This window comes from Protobothrops mucrosquamatus, unplaced genomic scaffold, assembly GCF_001527695.2.
Source record: "Protobothrops mucrosquamatus isolate PMUCROS unplaced genomic scaffold, P.Mucros_1.0 scaffold81, whole genome shotgun sequence".
In the NCBI taxonomy this organism is placed as follows: domain Eukaryota; kingdom Metazoa; phylum Chordata; class Lepidosauria; order Squamata; family Viperidae; genus Protobothrops; species Protobothrops mucrosquamatus.
This window is the reverse complement of record NW_015386458.1, coordinates 1,339,186-1,356,074: the sequence shown is the minus strand read 5'-3', so window position 1 is coordinate 1,356,074 and position 16,889 is coordinate 1,339,186. Positions and strand designations below refer to the sequence as shown.

The window sequence follows — 16,889 nt, the reverse complement described above, 5'->3', positions numbered from 1 at the left end:
TGGGAACAGCAGGGGTTTGGGGCTGTGGAGCCCAGGACCGTGCAAAACCATTTGGAGGTTTCTAGTGGAAAACAGAAACAAACATTGGAGGGGGCTGCAACCTTTTATTCCATCATAACACTCCCTTCAAGGAAGAACTCAACAAAAGTTATCCAAACAAATTTATTTAGGAAAAGAATTGCCACCAAATGCCTCTCCTTCTGCTAAAAGACCTGGACGGCACTGAATAAATCCAGGTAGTCCTCCATTGATGACCCCAAAGCTTCTGTTGCTAAGTGAGGCGGTGGTTAAGTGAGTTTTGCTCCATTTTACAACTTTCCTTGCCACCGTTGTTAACCGAATCACTGCAAGTGGCTAAATTAGTAACACGTTTTGTTAAGTGAATCCCCACTGACTTTGCTTGTCACAGGGTCACCAAAGGGGATCGTATGACCCCGGGACACGGTAACGGTCATAAGTATGAGTCAATTGCCAAGCGTCTGAATTTAAATCATGTAATCAAAAGGATGCTGCAATGGTCGTAACTGTGAAAAACGGTCGTAAGTCACTTTTTTCAGTGCCGTTGTAACTTTGAACGGTCACTAACTGGACTGCTGTAAGTCGAGGACTACCTGTATGTGTGTATAGGTAGTCCTCGACTTACAACCATTCATTTAGTGACTGTTCAAAGTTACAACAGCACTGAAAAAAGGGACTTGTGACCGTTTTTCACACTTACGACCGTTGCAGCCTCCCCTTGGTCCTGTGATCAACATTTGGATGCATATTTACAACGGTTGCAGCGTCCTGGGTCATGTGATCACTTTTGGTGACCTTCTGACAAGCAAAGTTAACGGGAGAAGTTAGATTCACTTAACAACCGGGTTACTAATGTAACAACTGCAGTGATAACAATTGTGGCAAGCCAATGAGGCAAAATTGACTTAACAATGGTCTTGCTCAGCAATGGAAATTTCAGCCTCAGTCGGGGTCGTAAGCCGAGGACTACATTTATAGACCTGTGAAGATGGAAGCATGCTCTGTGAGGAGACTTCTCAGTGGTACACAATGGAACACAGCTACAACAGATGGGGACTCCCATTGTGTCTTTGATATCCTTCAATTTCTTCTCAAGCTGTAGAGCAGGGGTCTTCAAACTTGGCCCTTTTATGACTTCAACTCCCAGAATTCCTCAGTCAGGCACGCGTGAGGAATTCTGGGAGTTGAAGTCCACAAGTCATAAAAGGGCCAAGTTTGAAGACCCCTGCTTGTGGACTTCAACTCCCAGAATTCCTCAGCCAGGCACGCTGGCTGAGGAATTCTGGGAGTTGAAGTCCACAAGTCATAAAAGGGCCAAGTTTGAAGACCCCTGCTTGTGGACTTCAACTCCCAGAATTCCTCAGCCAGGCACGCTGGTTGAGGAATTCTGGGAGTTGAAGTCCACAAGTCATAAAAGGGCCAAGTTTGAAGACCCCTGCTCTAGAGAGAGCATCAGCCATTCTCCTCAGCAAAGGTCTGGTTGAAGATTCCTACATAGGAAATAGAAATTAAACTGAGATTAGTATCATCTGTCCATTCCTGGCCAGACCAGAATCGGTGGCAGAGTTCAGTTTAACCTGGTAGGGGGAGGCGTATTCAAAAGACGGCTCCCTCCTTTTTTTCCAGCAATAGGAATCAAGAATTAAATTTACATTCTTAAGACTGCTCTGCAATTTATCTCCCCTGATATGCATTCCCTACTTGGAATTTGTTTAACCACTTTTCTCTGGCAATTGGCTGCCAATGTCTTCCATGGCTGCCTCTGGCTCCTTGGAATGCCCATTAATCTTTCAAAATCTGGAAATAAAATATCCTTACAGCCTTCCTCCTTTTTCCCACATAGCCAGCCTCAAAAGACCCCAGATTGAAAAGTACGCATGGTGCAATCCTTGCTCTTGCCTTCTGCCCGTTGCCAAAACTTGAGAAAAATTGGATTCCTCATGCCAGCAAAACTGTCCTGTGCACGGACAGTCTCCACCAGATACTGGCCTAAATTTAGATGCATGCAAACTGGAGTTTGTTGGCACGTTGCAAATTCAGGAAACAAGCACAGCTTTCCTGAATCTTGGACACTGAATAAGTACATTAATATAAGGCAGGAAGGTAGCAAAAGCTGCCAAATGCTGACTCAAGGCTTTGCTTCTCTCCATGTTTAAAACAGGACGTAAGTCCACGAACCTAAAGGGACTGTGTAAAGGGGCAGAGACTGAGATATCAATGCAGTTCCCAAATGAAATTTACTCTCTGAAAAGCACCACCCCAGAATAAAAGGAATTTCAAAACTAAAAGTGTGCCCCAGGTTTATTTACTTACTTATTTTTCATGGATCATTCAGAACTTTCAACTGGGCAGAACATCTATTGGATAAAGCAGGTGTGTCCAACCACGGCAACTTTCAGACTTCAACTCCCAGAATTCCTCAGCCAGCATGGCTGGCTGGGGGATCCTGGGAGTTGAAGTCCACCCATCTTAAAAAGCATGCCGGCTGGGGGATTCTGGGAGTTGAAGTCCACCCATCTTAAAGCATGCCAGCTGGGGAATTCTGGGAGTTGAAGTCCACCCATCTTAAAAGCCTGTCAGCTGGGGGATTCTGGGAGTTGAAGTCCACCCATCTTAAAAAGCATGCTAGCTGGGGGATTCTGGGAGTTGAAGTCCACCCATCTTAAAGCATGCCAGCTGGGGGATTCTGGGAGTTGAAATCCACCCATCTTAAAAAGCATGCTAGCTGGGGAATTCTGGGAGTTGAAGTCCACCCATCTTACAGCATGCCGGCTGGGGGATTCTGGGAGTTGAAGTCCACCCATCTTAAAAGCCTGTCAGCTGGGGGATTCTGGGAGTTGAAGTCCACCCATCTTAAAAAGCATGCTAGCTGGGGAATTCTGGGAGTTGAAATCCACCCATCTTAAAGCATGCTGGCTGGGGGATTCTGGGAGTTGAAATCCACCCATCTTAAAAAGCATGCTAGCTGGGGGATTCTGGGAGTTGAAATCCACCCATCTTAAAAAGCATGCTAGCTGGGGGATTCTGGGAGTTGAAATCCACCCATCTTAAAAAGCATGCTAGCTGGGGGATTCTGGGAGTTGAAATCCACCCATCTTAAAGCATGCTGGCTATGGAATTCTGGAAGTTGAAGTCCACAAATCTCAAAGTTTCAATGTTGGATAGCCCTCGCTAGAGACAGGACATCTCTCTAAACTTTGGAAGTACTTTTTGCAAGGGCTTTTAAAATATATTTGTCTTGGAGTTTGTGAGGTGAGCGGGGATCTGAAGAAAGAAGGACCAACAAAAATATTGTCCCATCTTATTGCTGTCACGTTCCCCATGAAGAGCAAGAAAATGGCAGAGACAGAAGAAGAAGCAACACATAAGGTACCTCATTGTCAGCATAATGTAAATCCATCAACTGCCCAAAAGCATCCATGACTTTTTGCAAAACATCTTTGAACTTAACCGGCCTCGGGAACTGGATAATCCTGCAAAACGAGGATGCATTTATGAAAACAGTTAAAATCATCCTACCAATATTGTACAGATAGTCCTTGACTTACAACAGTTTGTTTAGTGACCGTTCGAAGTTACAAAGGTAATTAAAAGTGACTTATGACTGTTTTCCACACAACTGTTGCGGCATCCCCAGGGTCGTGTAATTAAAATTCAGATACCTGTCAGCTGACTCGTATTTATGACGGCTGCAGTGTCCCTGGGTCACGTGATCCCCTTTTGTGACGAGCAAAGTCAATGGAGAAGCCAGATTCACTTAACAGCCATATGACTAACTTAACAACTGGAGTGATTCACTTAAAGGAACAAGAAAAGTTGTAAAATAGGGCCAGACTCACTTATGTCTCACACAGCAAGAAAAGTTGTGGGATCAATTAAAGACTTCCTGTGTACTTTTTGTAGCAACAGGCTCTTGTACACAAAGGGAAATAAAATCTCTGTGACTGAGGCTTATTATAGCTGGTCCTCGACGTACTATTATAAGGGAGCCCAAAATTTCTGTTGCTAAGCAGGACAATTATTAAGGGAGCCGTTCCCTAATTTATGACCTTTTTAAAGCAAATCAGTTGTTGTTGTTGTTGTTGTTGTTAAGCAGATTAGTGCAGTTGTTAACTGAATCACATTGTTGTTAAGTGAATTTGACTTCCCCCACTGTCTTTGCTTGTGGGAAACTAGCTGGGAAGCTCACAAAAGGGGATCACATGACTCCGGGATGCTGCAACTGTCATAATACATGCCAGTTGCCGAGCAATTTTGGTCACATGACCAAAGGAATGCTGCAATGGTTGGAAATGTGAAAACTCAGCACAATTCACTTATTTTAGTGCAGCGGTAACTTCAAATGGCCACTAAATGAATGGTTATAAATTGAGGGCTATCTATAATGTTGTGAATGTGCAGTGAGTTATGTTAGAACGGTTCTGCTGAATGTCAAGGAAAGCCCCACCTTCCAGACCCAGAATCTGGTCTCCTTTCACACATGATCTCATGGACCTTTAGACTGCTTACAGAACTCTGATGTAAGCTACAGACAATCCTTGACCTATGTCCATTCATTTAGTGACTGTTCAAAGTTATGACCCCTAAAGTGACTTTATACCACTTTATAAAACCTTAGTAAGGCCACACCTGGAACACCATATCCAGTTTTGGTCACCACACTACAAAAAAGATGTTGAGACTTTGGAAAAAGTGCAGAGAAGAGCAACTGAGATGATCAGAGACCTGGAGACAAAAACATATGAAGAACGGCTGCAGGACTTGGGTATATCCAGTCTAATGAAAAGAAGGAGTAGGGGGGACATGATAGCAGTATTCCAATATCTCAGGGGCTGCCACAAAGAAGAGGAAGTCAAGCTATTCTCCAAAGTGCCTGAAGGCAGGACAAGAAGCCACGGATGGAAACTAACCAAAGAGAGAAGCAACCTGGAATTAAGGAGGAATTTCCTGACAGTGAGAACAATTAATCAGGAGAACGGCTTGCCTCCAGACGTTGTGGGTGCTATATGATTGAGGGTTTTTAAGAAGAGACTGGACAGCCATCTATCTGAAATGGCATAAGTAGATGTCCTGCACGAGCAGGGGGTTGGACTAGAAGACCTCCAAGGTCCCTTCCAGCTCTATTCTGATTGACTGACTTACTTACGATTGATACTTGCACTTACAACCATTGCAGTGTCCCCAATGGACATACGATTGTGATTTAAACTCTTGTGCAAATGGTCTATATATTTACAACAGTTTTAGGGTCACATGATGCTCCTCTTGAGACCTACCCATCAGTTTCCAACAAGCAAAGTCAATGGGGGAAGCAGTCTGATTAGCTTAATAACTATAGCAATAAAAGGTGCAAAATTATAAGATAAGATGAAATAAGATAAGATAAATCTTTATTGTCATTTTCTACTATGAGCACACTGGCCAACATTAAAAATGAAATTCTGTTGCCTGATCTCAAAAGAAAGTATATAAAATTGAGGGCATTTCTTAGCAATGGACGTTCCAATCCCAACTGTGGTCATAAATCAAGGATTATCGGTATGTCAGAGGAAAATGGCACCTGTGGAGCAAGGAAGGGAATTTTCATACCTGCTTAACAGCATCATGGAAAATAAAATACAGGTGGTTCTCGATTTACAAGGGTTTATTTAATGACCGTTCAAAGTTACAACGGCACTGAAAAAAGTGAATTATGGCCATTTTTCACGCTTACGACCGTTGCAGCATCCCCATGGTCACGTGATCAAAATCCAAACACTTGGCTACTGACTCATTTTTGTGACGTTCACAGCGTCCCTGGCTTACGTGACCCCTTTTTGCGACCGTCTGACAAGCAAAGTCAATGGGGAAGCCAGATTCACTTAACAACTGGGTTGCTAACTCAGCAACTGCAGTGCTTCACTTAACAACGGTGGCAAGCAATGGGGCAAAACTCATTTAACAACTGTCTCACTTTGCGACAGAAATTTTGGGCACGGTTGTGGACTACTTGTAGTAATTGCGCCTTATCATCCAACACTGAGAAATTCCGTCCTTCCACTCAATTCTTAACGAAGCGAATGCATTTAATACATTGGCATAACTGCATTTTAATCTTATTGCCAGAATGCAGAATGTAAGCTGCTCAGGGTCATTTGCTGAGTAATAATTTGGATTTTAACTGAAATGCTTTATGTTTTGTTTTTTGGTTCCATCTACTGTTCACTACCCAGAGTTGCAAAATTGATTAGTAGGGCCACATTCAATGTTTTAAATTAAATTTAATTGATTAATGTTCAACGGGAGTGGCATGTAATCATGAGAGAATAAATAAAAAATATCGCCAACATCTCAGTACTATATAATCATTTTGTAGGGATACTTGAAGGGGGACAACTTTCTGATGAAAACAACCAAACAAGGGTTTTATTTACTTTTGAGTTATGGTTTTTAAGGTTCAGCAAAAACAAGCAAACTATCTAAATCCTATAGACCAGGGATCTATAGGAGGGATGGGCAGCATAGAAATTTAATGAAAAAATAAAATAGATGTACCTTTTTTCTCCATCATGCTCAAACTTGATCCTGGCATTCCGCAACTATGGAAGAAAAGAAGACAGAAAACCATTAAATACAGATAGATAGATGGATGATAAATAGATGATAGATGGATGATAGAGAAATAAAATAACTGAGATAGATAGATAGATAGATAGATAGATAGATAGATAGATAGATAGACAGACAGACAGACAGACAGACAGACAGACAGACAGACAGACAGACAGACAGATAATAAGTAGTAGGTAATAGGTAGACAGATAGCAAGACAGAGACAAACAAACAGGTAGGTAGGTAGGTAGGTAGGTAGGTAGGTAGGTAGATAGATAGATAGATAGATAGATAGATAGATAGATAGATAGATAGATAGATAGAAATATGATATATTTGCGGAGAGAGATGGGTGGATGATAGAGAGATAAAATAGGATAGATAGATAGATAGATAGATAGATAGATAGATAGATAGATAGATAGATAGATAGATAGATAGATAGATAGATAGATAGCAACGGGTGGAAACGAAGCAAGGAGAGAAGCAACCTAGAACTAAGGAGAAACTTCCTGACAGTTAGAACAATTTACCAGTGGAACCACCTGCCTCCAGAAGCGGTGAATGCTCCAACACTGGAGGTATTTAGGAAGAGACTGGACAGCCATTTGTCCGAAATGGTATAGGGTTTCCTGCCTGAGCAGGGGGTTGGACTAGATGACCTCCAAGGTCCCAACTTTACTATTATTATTATTATGATAGATAGATAGATAGATAGATAGATAGATAGATAGATAGATAGATAGATAGATAGATAGATAGATAGATAGATAGATAGATAGATAGATAGGCAGGCAGGCAGGCAGGCAGGCAGGCAGGCAGGCAGGCAGGCAGGCAGGCAGGCGCAGGCAAGCAGGCAGATAGCTAGTTATGGATTGATGGATGATAGAAATGAATGAAGGATAGATAGATAGATAGATAGATAGATAGATAGATAGATAGATAGATAGATAGATAAATAGATAGTTAGATAGATAGACACAGACAGACAGACAGATGGAAGAGAGATGATAGATATGATAGAGAGAGGTATGGATGGATGATAGAGTGAGAGATAATAGATAAAAAAGAGATGATGGATGAGATGATAGATAGATGGATGCATGAACAGGTAGATAGATATGGATGGATAGATAAGACAGACAGGTGATAGGTGATTCACAATAGCTAGATGATAGGTAAATGATAGAGTAAGAAACAACAGATAGCTGATAAAGAGATAGATAGATGATAATAGGTAGATAATAGATATAATGTTTGAAAGAGAGATAAACAGACAGAGAGGCAGTTCTTCTGCTCTTCTCATGTTACCAGGTCTTAACTATTCAGTCTCAGCTTCAATTCATCCATCGCCCTCTTTCCTTGCTTGGTATCTGTAACATCTTGCAGCCCATCCTCCCAAATAGGAATAAGGATTAGGACAAAATGACATGTAGAGACTGGACAGCCATTTGTCCGAAATGGTGTAGGGTTTCCTGCCTGAAGCAGGGGGTTGGACTAGATGACCTCCAAGGTCCCTTCCAACTTTATTATTATTATTATTTGTTTAAAATAGACGAAAGTCTATTGCTTGAAAGCAAAAAAAAAAATAAAAAAATCCTAGTGATAATTTGCTTGTCTTCCAAAAATGTTTGGGCAGGACCATCCTATAATTTTTATTTCTGCAGGACCCAGTAAAGACCCCTCCCATTGGCAGCCTTTAAAAAAAAATACTTCTGGTGCTGAATCAGCTGGTTGAGTGCTCCGATAACATAATGCAACAAACTAGGGTTTGATTTAGCATGCTGTGTGAATTTGCTTTCTCTCTTTAACGAAAGAAAGCTCTACAAACTAATAGAACAATTCAATCTTGACATTCTTTTCTTCTGGGTCTAACGGAAAAAGACTTGGGGGGAAAATTTGAAACTCTGATTTTATATATGTTGACGGCAGCAAGACTACTTTACTCACAAAAATGGAAGGATATTTCGATTCCCACCATGGAGGAATGGCTACAAAAGTTGATGGAGTTAGCAGAGATGGCTAAACTAATAAAAATTGTTTTGATAAAACAAAAAAAATATAAGAACTTTTGTTTCTACTTGGAAACCACTTCTGGACTTTGTGCACGAGGTGGGAAAAAAATGATACTTTGATTTTTGGGTTTTACTGATTAGGCTGATTTGTTGATATAGAAACGGCTAGTTCATACTACTATAGAAATGTAAAAAGTTGAGATTTGATTTTAATGTCTTATTTTACTGCAACAGAAGAAAGTCAATACCTTTTTTTCTTTCCCCCCTTTTTTCCACACTTTTCTTCCCCCCCTTACCTTTGTTTATTATTTGCTTTTGTATTTTCATATTTTATATTATGTTAATAAAATAGACATTTTGCTGTTCCCCAAGCAGAGAGTTTTGGAAAAATGTGTCCATTTCTTGTAAACCAGAAGCATAAAAGTGCTTGGTAAAATCCACAACTGGTTGGAGAATTAGGTGGGGCCACTATTCTTAAAGGTTTTGGGTTTTTTTTTTGTTATGCAGAATTAAATTACAACTTTATATATCTCTCTCTCTCTTTTCTCCCTCTGGTTTTTTTTTTTTTGGGGTGGAAAAAGCGCATCCTATATTTGGGAGTGTACATTGTTTGCAAAGATCAGCCACACACTGCTGGTATCTAAACAGGAGAATTCCTAGAGGAGCAAAATGGATGACGCCTTTTCCTGAAAACTCTTCTTATCTTTTACTTGAGGTTTATCCAGAACATGATTAGCAGTTTCCATGCTTCCATTCTATGCGCCTGAAAATATGTTGTGGCAGTGAGGAAGTTTCAGTTCAACGGCTATTTATGTGGAAGTATGTGTCTGTAAGTGTTTATTAAAAAAGATCACATCCTAATGTGGCAAAATGGACCGCAGCAATAACTGGCTGAAGTTGATTGATTTCAGAATAACAGAGTGGGAAGGGACCTTGGAGGTCATCTAGTCCAGCCCCCTGCTCAGGCAGGAGACCCTATACCATTTCAGACAAATGGTTGTCCAATCTCTTCTTAAAATCCTCCAGTGTTGGAGCACTCACAACTTCTGGAGGAAGGTTGTTCCACTGATTAATTGTTCTGACTAAGAGGAAAGTTCTCCTTAGTTCTAGGTTGGTTCTCTCTTTAATTATCTCCCATCGATAGCTTCTTATCTACTTTCAGGTGCTTTGGAGAAGAGGATGACTCCCTCCTCTCTGTGATAGCCCCTCAAATATTGTAAGACTGCCATCATGTCACCCCTAGTCCTTCTCTTCACTAGTCCACGAGTCATAAAAGAGCCGAGGTTGCCTACCCCTGCACAAGACTAACCATGCCCAGTTCTTGCAACCATTCTTCATGTGTTTTAGCCTCCAGCCCCCTGATCATCCTTGTTGCTCTTCTCTGCACTCTTTCCAGAGTCTCAACATCTTTTTTATAGTGTGGTGACCAAAACTGGATGCCGTATTCCAAGTGTGGCCTTACTAAGACTTTATACAGCAGTGCTAGTACCTCGTGTGATTTACGATTCTATACCTCTGTTAATGTAACAAAAATTCCAAATTCAGCTGATTCCCATCAATAATTGGAAATCAGCTGAATTTGGTGGGTCACTAAACTGGATCATCACTGTGGATTCACTTCACTGATAGATCCCTTGGAGTTCCTGAGCTATACCTGTTGAAACAGGAGCGTCTCTTAAACACCAATGAAACAGAGGATCCTAATCTATTTCTCACCAGCTATCATTGCTTGTATGGATGTTAGGTTATTCTCTGTGGCTGAGCTGAGGAATTCTCCAGTTGGCAAAAACAGCATTGACAGCATGGCTCAATATAGATAGTTCTCGACTTACCACCATAATTGAGCCCAGCGTTTTCATTGCCAAGCAAGACAGTTGTTAAATGAGTTTTATCCCATTTTATGACCTTCCTTGCCACTGTTGTTAAGTGAATCACTGCAATTGTTAGTAACATGGTTGTTAAGTTAATCTGGCTTCCCTATTGGCTTTGCTTGTCAGAAGGTCACAAAAGAGAGTCACGTGATCCCGGGACACTGCGACTGTCATACATGTGAGTCAGTTGTCAAGCCTTTGAGTTTTGATTAGATGGCTACACAGATGCTGCAACGGTCGTAAGTGTGAGAAAACGGCCCTAAGTCACTTTTTTCAGTGCTTTTGTAAGTTTGAACTGTCACTGAATGAACTCTTACTTGTAGTGAGAAAACCAAAGAGATTTTGTCAGATTTACAAGGTAGTCCAAACAGGAAATATTTGTGGAGTGTATTTACGACTGCTGCAGCACCCCTGTGATGGAATATACTGTGGCCCAGATTTCCAGAAGGGAGGGGCTGCATTCCGGAGGAGCAAGAGGCAACTCAATTCAGATCATTTCTGTGAGTGAAAGAGGGTGAAGATGGCTCCTCCCTAATAATTCCCAGAGTTTATAGGGATGGTAGCGTGCTTTAGTGTGACAAGATTCTTATAAAATAGATAGGCAATAGACAGGTAGATAATTGAGAGAGATAACAGATAGTTGATAAAGAGACAGAGATAGATGATAGATAGATAGATAGATAGATAGATAGATAGATAGATAGATAGATAGATAGATAGATAGATAGATAGATAGATAGATAGATAGACAGACGGACGGACGGACGGACGGACGGACGGACGGACGGACGGACGGACGGACGGACGGACGGACGGACGGACGGACGGACGGACGGGCGGGCGGGCGGGCGGACAGACAGACAGGTAGAGAGAGACAGAGACAGACAGATAATAGGTAGGTAGATAGACAGGTAGATAGATTATATATAGATAGACAGATGATAGAGAGACAGATAGTAGGTAGGTAAGTAGGTAGATAGTGAAACAGAGACAAACAAATAGGTAGGTAAGTAAATTAGATAGATAGATAGATAGATAGATAGATAGATAGATAGATAGATAGATAGATAGATGGATGGATGGATGGATGGATGGATGGATGGATGGATGGATGGATGGATGGATGGATGGACGGGCAGACAGACAGACAGATAATAAAGGGACAGACAGATAATAGGTAGGTAAGTAGATAGATAGAGACAGACAAATAGGTAGGTAAGTAGATAGATGATAGATAGATAGACAGATAGATGATAGATAGATAGATAGACAGATAGATAGATGATAAATAGATAGATAGATAGATAGACACAGACAGACAGATAATAGAGAGACAGACAGATAATAGGTAGGTAAGTAGGTAGATAGAGACAAATAGGTAGGTAGGTAAGTAGATAGATAGACAGACAGACAGACAGACAGACAGACAGACAGACAGACAAACAAACAAACAAACAAACAAACAGACAGACAGACAGAAAATAAGTGAGAAACAATAAAGAAATTGGTTTGAAAGAAGCACAACATGTTTTTTTTTTGTTTTGGGATGGTGTGATCCCCATCTGCAACTTTTCCAAGCAGAATCAACGTGGGAAGCCAGAGTCACTTTAACGACCAAATCATTCATTTAACAACTGCAGGGATTTGCTTAATAACCACAGCAAAAGAAAAAAAAGGTTGCAAAATTGGTTGTGACTTCCTTAACACCTGCCCTACCTAGCAGCGTAAATTCTGATCCCAGTTGTGGTCGTAAGCCGAGGACTATCTATACCTTGAAATGCAAGACAACAAATGTTTTCCCTGCAAGTCATCTGTGATACTTTTCATCTGTGGTCTTCCCTATTTAATCCACCTCTAAGAGATTTCCTGAAAAGACCCTCTAAATGAGAGGTGGGCAACTGTTGGCCCTCTTTATGACTTATGGACTTCATGAGCTATGCTGTCTCAGGAATTCTGGGAGTTGAAGTCCACAGGTCATAAAAAGTCCTTGGTCTAGACACCCTTGGTCTAAATAAAGAGATGCCATTCAGATCTGCCTTGCAAAGAAACTTGCTTGTATGTCCACCCAGTTGGACAGTCCTTAAGACCCAATGCCATTTGTGTGTGTGTGTGTGTGTTGAGCAGAACAGCTCCGTTTTGGAACAATTTGTTGCTGGAAATGGACAAAAGCAACCCCAGTAGAGAGGAAACATAATAGCTGCATCCTCTTTCTTCACTGTGAAACAATAACAGTGACCTTCTTTCGTTAAGGGCCAAGGGAAACACACCAGGCAACATACACAACAGCAGTTGGCTGGCGAGAAGAGAAATATGAGTGAGGCTTCAGAGAAACAGTGCTGGGTAAAACTTCCCCCCGACTTGCTAGGAAAACAAGCATGGGCAAAAAGAGGCCCAATGAGAAGGGGAAACGACAACCACAATCAGGCTGTGTCCATTTTGCATCCTGATCCTTCCTTGAACAGATCCCTTCATCATCTTCATCAGCAGAGTCCAGCTTTCAAAATTTTGCTGCACTCTGGTGTGATCCAGAGAAGCTGAGAGATAAAATTACCCTCGTTGGAGGCAATATGGTTTTTCTCCTTAGTATTTCCTTGATTGCGCTGAAATTCTGGTCTATTTGTTTCTTTTTTAAAAAAAAAAACACTTTTTTATTGTTCTTTTGAATGGTGTGCAAATGTTGCTTATCTCTTCGTGCCTGGGGATGGCAGTTTTGTCTGAGCGCCAGGCTTCTAGGCATTCTCTGGTGTTTGGGGGACTTGGCTTGATCTACGATGCTGACCATTTCCCTGTTGAAACTATGATTAATTATACCTATGGGTCATGAATTTCACCAGGTGTTCCAACAGCTAATTGGTGTTGGAACACATGGTGTTCTTCGGCCTGCTATATTTCTTTAATTTCATAACTTTATTGATTTTCAAAAATAAAAGATTAAGATAAACAGGCAAGAGAAAAAGTTTGAAGGAAAAGGGAGATCAAGAAAGAGAATAGAATAGAATAGAATAGAATAGAATAGGAATAGAACAGAATTAAGCATAGAAATAAGATTAGATTAGATTAGAATAGAATAGAATAGAATAGAATAGAATAGAATAGAATAGAATAGAATAGAAGCTGGAAGGGACCTTGGAGGTCTTCTAGTCCAGTCCCCCGCTCAAGCAGGAGAACCTATACCATCTCACACAAGTGACTGTCTAGCCCAGGGGTAGGCAACCTCGGCTCTTTTATGACTCATGGACTTCAACTCCCAGAATTCCTGAGTCAGCATAGCTGACTCAGGAATTCTGGGAATTGAAGTCCATGAGTCATAAAAGAGCCGAGGTTGCCTACCCCTGGTCTAGCCTCTTCTTAAAAATCTCCAGTGATGGAGTGCCCACGATTTCTGGAGGCAAGCAGTTCCACTGGTTAATTGTCCTCACTGTTAGGAAGTTTCTCCTTAGTTCCAGGTTGCTTCTCTCCTTGATTAGTTTCCATCTGTTGCTTCTTGTCCTGCCTTCAGGTGCTTTGGAGAATAATTTGATCCCCTCTTCTTTGTGGCAGCCCCTCAAATACTGGAATTCTGCTATCCTGTCGCCCCTATTTCTTCTTTTCTTTAGAGTAGCCAGACCCAAGTCCTGCAGCCATTCTTCCTATGTTTTAGTCTCCAGGCTTTGGATCATCTTAGTTGCTCTTCTCTGAATTTTTCCCAAACTCCCATAATCATAAATCGAGGACTACCTATATTTTATCTATATTTATTTGATCAGTCTCCCAACTCTAATAGATACAGGTCTTCCTTGACTTACAACCACAATTGAGCCGAAAGTTTCTGTCGGTAAGCGAGACATTTATTTACTGAATTTTGCCCCATTTTACAACCATCCCTGCCAATGAATCCTTGCAGTTATTAAATTAGTAACACGGTTGTTAAGTGAATCCGGCTTCCCCATTGACTTTGCTTGTCAGAAGGTCGCAAAAGGGGATCACGTGATCCCTGGACGCTGCGACCGTCATAAATATGAATCAGTTCTTAAGTGTCTGAATTTTGATCACGTAACCATGGGGAGGCTGCAATGGTCATCAGTGTGACCATTTTTTCAGTGCCATCGTAATGTCGAAAAGTCACTAAAACGAAATGTTGTTAAGTCAAGGTCTATCAGTAATTCAAAAGAATGTGTGGTCTTTGTAAGGAATGTTTCATCTCTGGAAACTCCCCAACTTTTCTCAAGTTATCCCAAGATGATGCTTGCCAAGTTCTGCCTGCTCCCCACCCTCCCAGTTTCCATAAAAAATTAATTCCACCTGTCAATCAAAGCATTATTGGCTCATTGGCCACTACACCAGCTGTTAGCGGCCTCGTGAATTTGCTAAACATCTTGAATCATTTTTCAGCCTGGGCTGCTCTAAGGCTGAATTCAACTCAGAGAGCTGTTACACCCTGGAGCTCAACTACGTGTTTGTTTTCGTCAACAAGCAGATGTTGTTATAGTGATGGGAAGAGAAGGACGGGGTTTCTTTTGGTATAGAATTTGTGTTATTCAATCTAGAATCTATAATTCAGTTTTTTGATGCATCTTGGTCTTTGCTGACAGCAGAAAGATTAGCAGCAGAATTTTATAGACCTAGAGGCACTCAGAGATGAGAATTAAAAGCAACTGGATTTAATCCCCAAATCAAATCAATTTTCCAGATTGGATTATTGGTTTGGATCAAATTAAATAAGTTTAATGCGATGATCCACTGTCTTTTTGCACATGTCTTTCTATGAAGTGGTCTGATGCCAAAATTGACCATATGTTCCTCTAGTTAGCTGCCCTAGCTTTTTAATAAACTTTATTAAATTTCAAAGAAAGATAAAACACAAAATAACAGAAAAGAAAAAATGGGGGGCAGGGGGGAGAGGATCCAAATATTAAAAAGTGAAAAGCTCTGTTGTTTTTTCTTGTCACTTTCCAAATTAGAGGATCACCATTTCTTACAACAAGGTTAGTCAACCTTGAACATTTTAAGATGGGTGGACTTCAACTCCCAGAATTCTGGAAGTTGAAGTCCACCCATCTTAAAGTGGCCAAACTACAGCAAAATTGATCAAAGAAGAGGGGGTCCACTTATTTTCCAGAGCACCTGAAGGCAGGACAAGAAACAACGGATGGAAACTAATCAAGGAGAGAAGCAATCTGGAATTAAGGAGTAACTTCCTAACAGTGAGGACAATTAACCAGTGGAACAGCTTGCCTCCAGAAGTTGCAGGAGCTCCATCACTCTTTTAAGAAGAGACTGGGCAACTATTTGCCTGAAATGGTATGGGATTTCCTGTTTGAGCAGGAGGCTGGACTAGAAGATCTCTAAGGTCTCCTGCAGCTTTATTCTCGTTCAAAATTGAAGTCTACCCATCTTAAAGTAGCCAACATTGACCAAAACTGAAGTCCATCCCTCTTAAAGTGGACAAGGTTGATTAAAAATGAAACAGGGGCTGCCATAAAGAAGAGGGAGTCAAGCTATTTTCCAAAGCGCCTGAAGGCAGGACAAGAAGCAACAGGTGGAAACTAATCAAGGAGAGAAGCAACCTAGAACTAAGGAGAAACTTCCTGACAGTGAGAACAATTAACCAGTGGAACAACCTGCCTCCAGAAGCGGTGAATGCTCCAACACTGGAAGTTTTTAAGAAGAGATTAGACAGCCATTTGTCCGAAATGGTATAGGGTTTCCTGCCTGAGCAGGGGGTTGGACTAGATGACCTTCATGGTTCCTTCCAACTTTACTATTATTATTATTATTATTATTATTATTATTATTATTATTATTATTATTATTATTATTATTATTATTATTATTATTATTATTTCACATTCCACTCAGAGTGACTTTTGATAGTGAGATAGGCAACATATAAATTCAATTAATAAATAAAATAAATATTCTGCTCTTCTGGCTGTAAACCCCGCTGTTTCTCAACCTTGACAGCAAGGCTGGCTGGAGAATTCTGGGAAGTGTCATCCACCCATCTTAAAAGACGCCAAGATTGAAAAACACCGCTCTAATCCTTTTTACGTTGTGCAGGAACAGTGCGAACTGCAGGACAGAATCTCACCTGTTTGTTCGAATGGTTTTTATTCCTGTTGCTGTCTAAAAATCCACCGCATTTGCCAAGGGCGGCGAGGTCCTTCATAATAGAATTAAGAACTTCTTCCTCGTCTGCAAACAGAACAAACAAAAAATTAGGTTAGACCTCTGAAACTTTGTGGCGTCTTCTCAGGGCCCATATAATAGACTGCAAAGATATATATAAGTAGTCCTCGACTTATTTAGGGACCATTCAGGGGGGGAAAGGGATTTATGACCGTTTTTCACACTTAATGACGGTTGCAGCATCCCCTTGGTCATGTGATCCCCTTTTGCAACCTTCAGACAAGCA

At 41.0% G+C, this 16,889-nt stretch overlaps 1 protein-coding gene across 1 annotated transcript in view; it reads right to left on the bottom strand.

Annotated features, from left to right (window-relative positions):
* The window catches only part of LOC107284356 (mitogen-activated protein kinase kinase kinase 3-like), a 73,702-nt gene that overhangs the window by 35,496 nt on the left and 21,317 nt on the right, over nt 1-16,889 (bottom strand). Inside the window, exons 2-4 of the mRNA XM_029283427.1 lie at nt 16,566-16,669; nt 6,553-6,596; nt 3,392-3,491 (exon numbers count right to left, since the gene is read on the bottom strand). Coding sequence (XP_029139260.1) covers nt 3,392-3,491; nt 6,553-6,596; nt 16,566-16,669 — 248 coding nt within the window. The remainder of the gene's footprint in view (nt 1-3,391; nt 3,492-6,552; nt 6,597-16,565; nt 16,670-16,889) is intronic.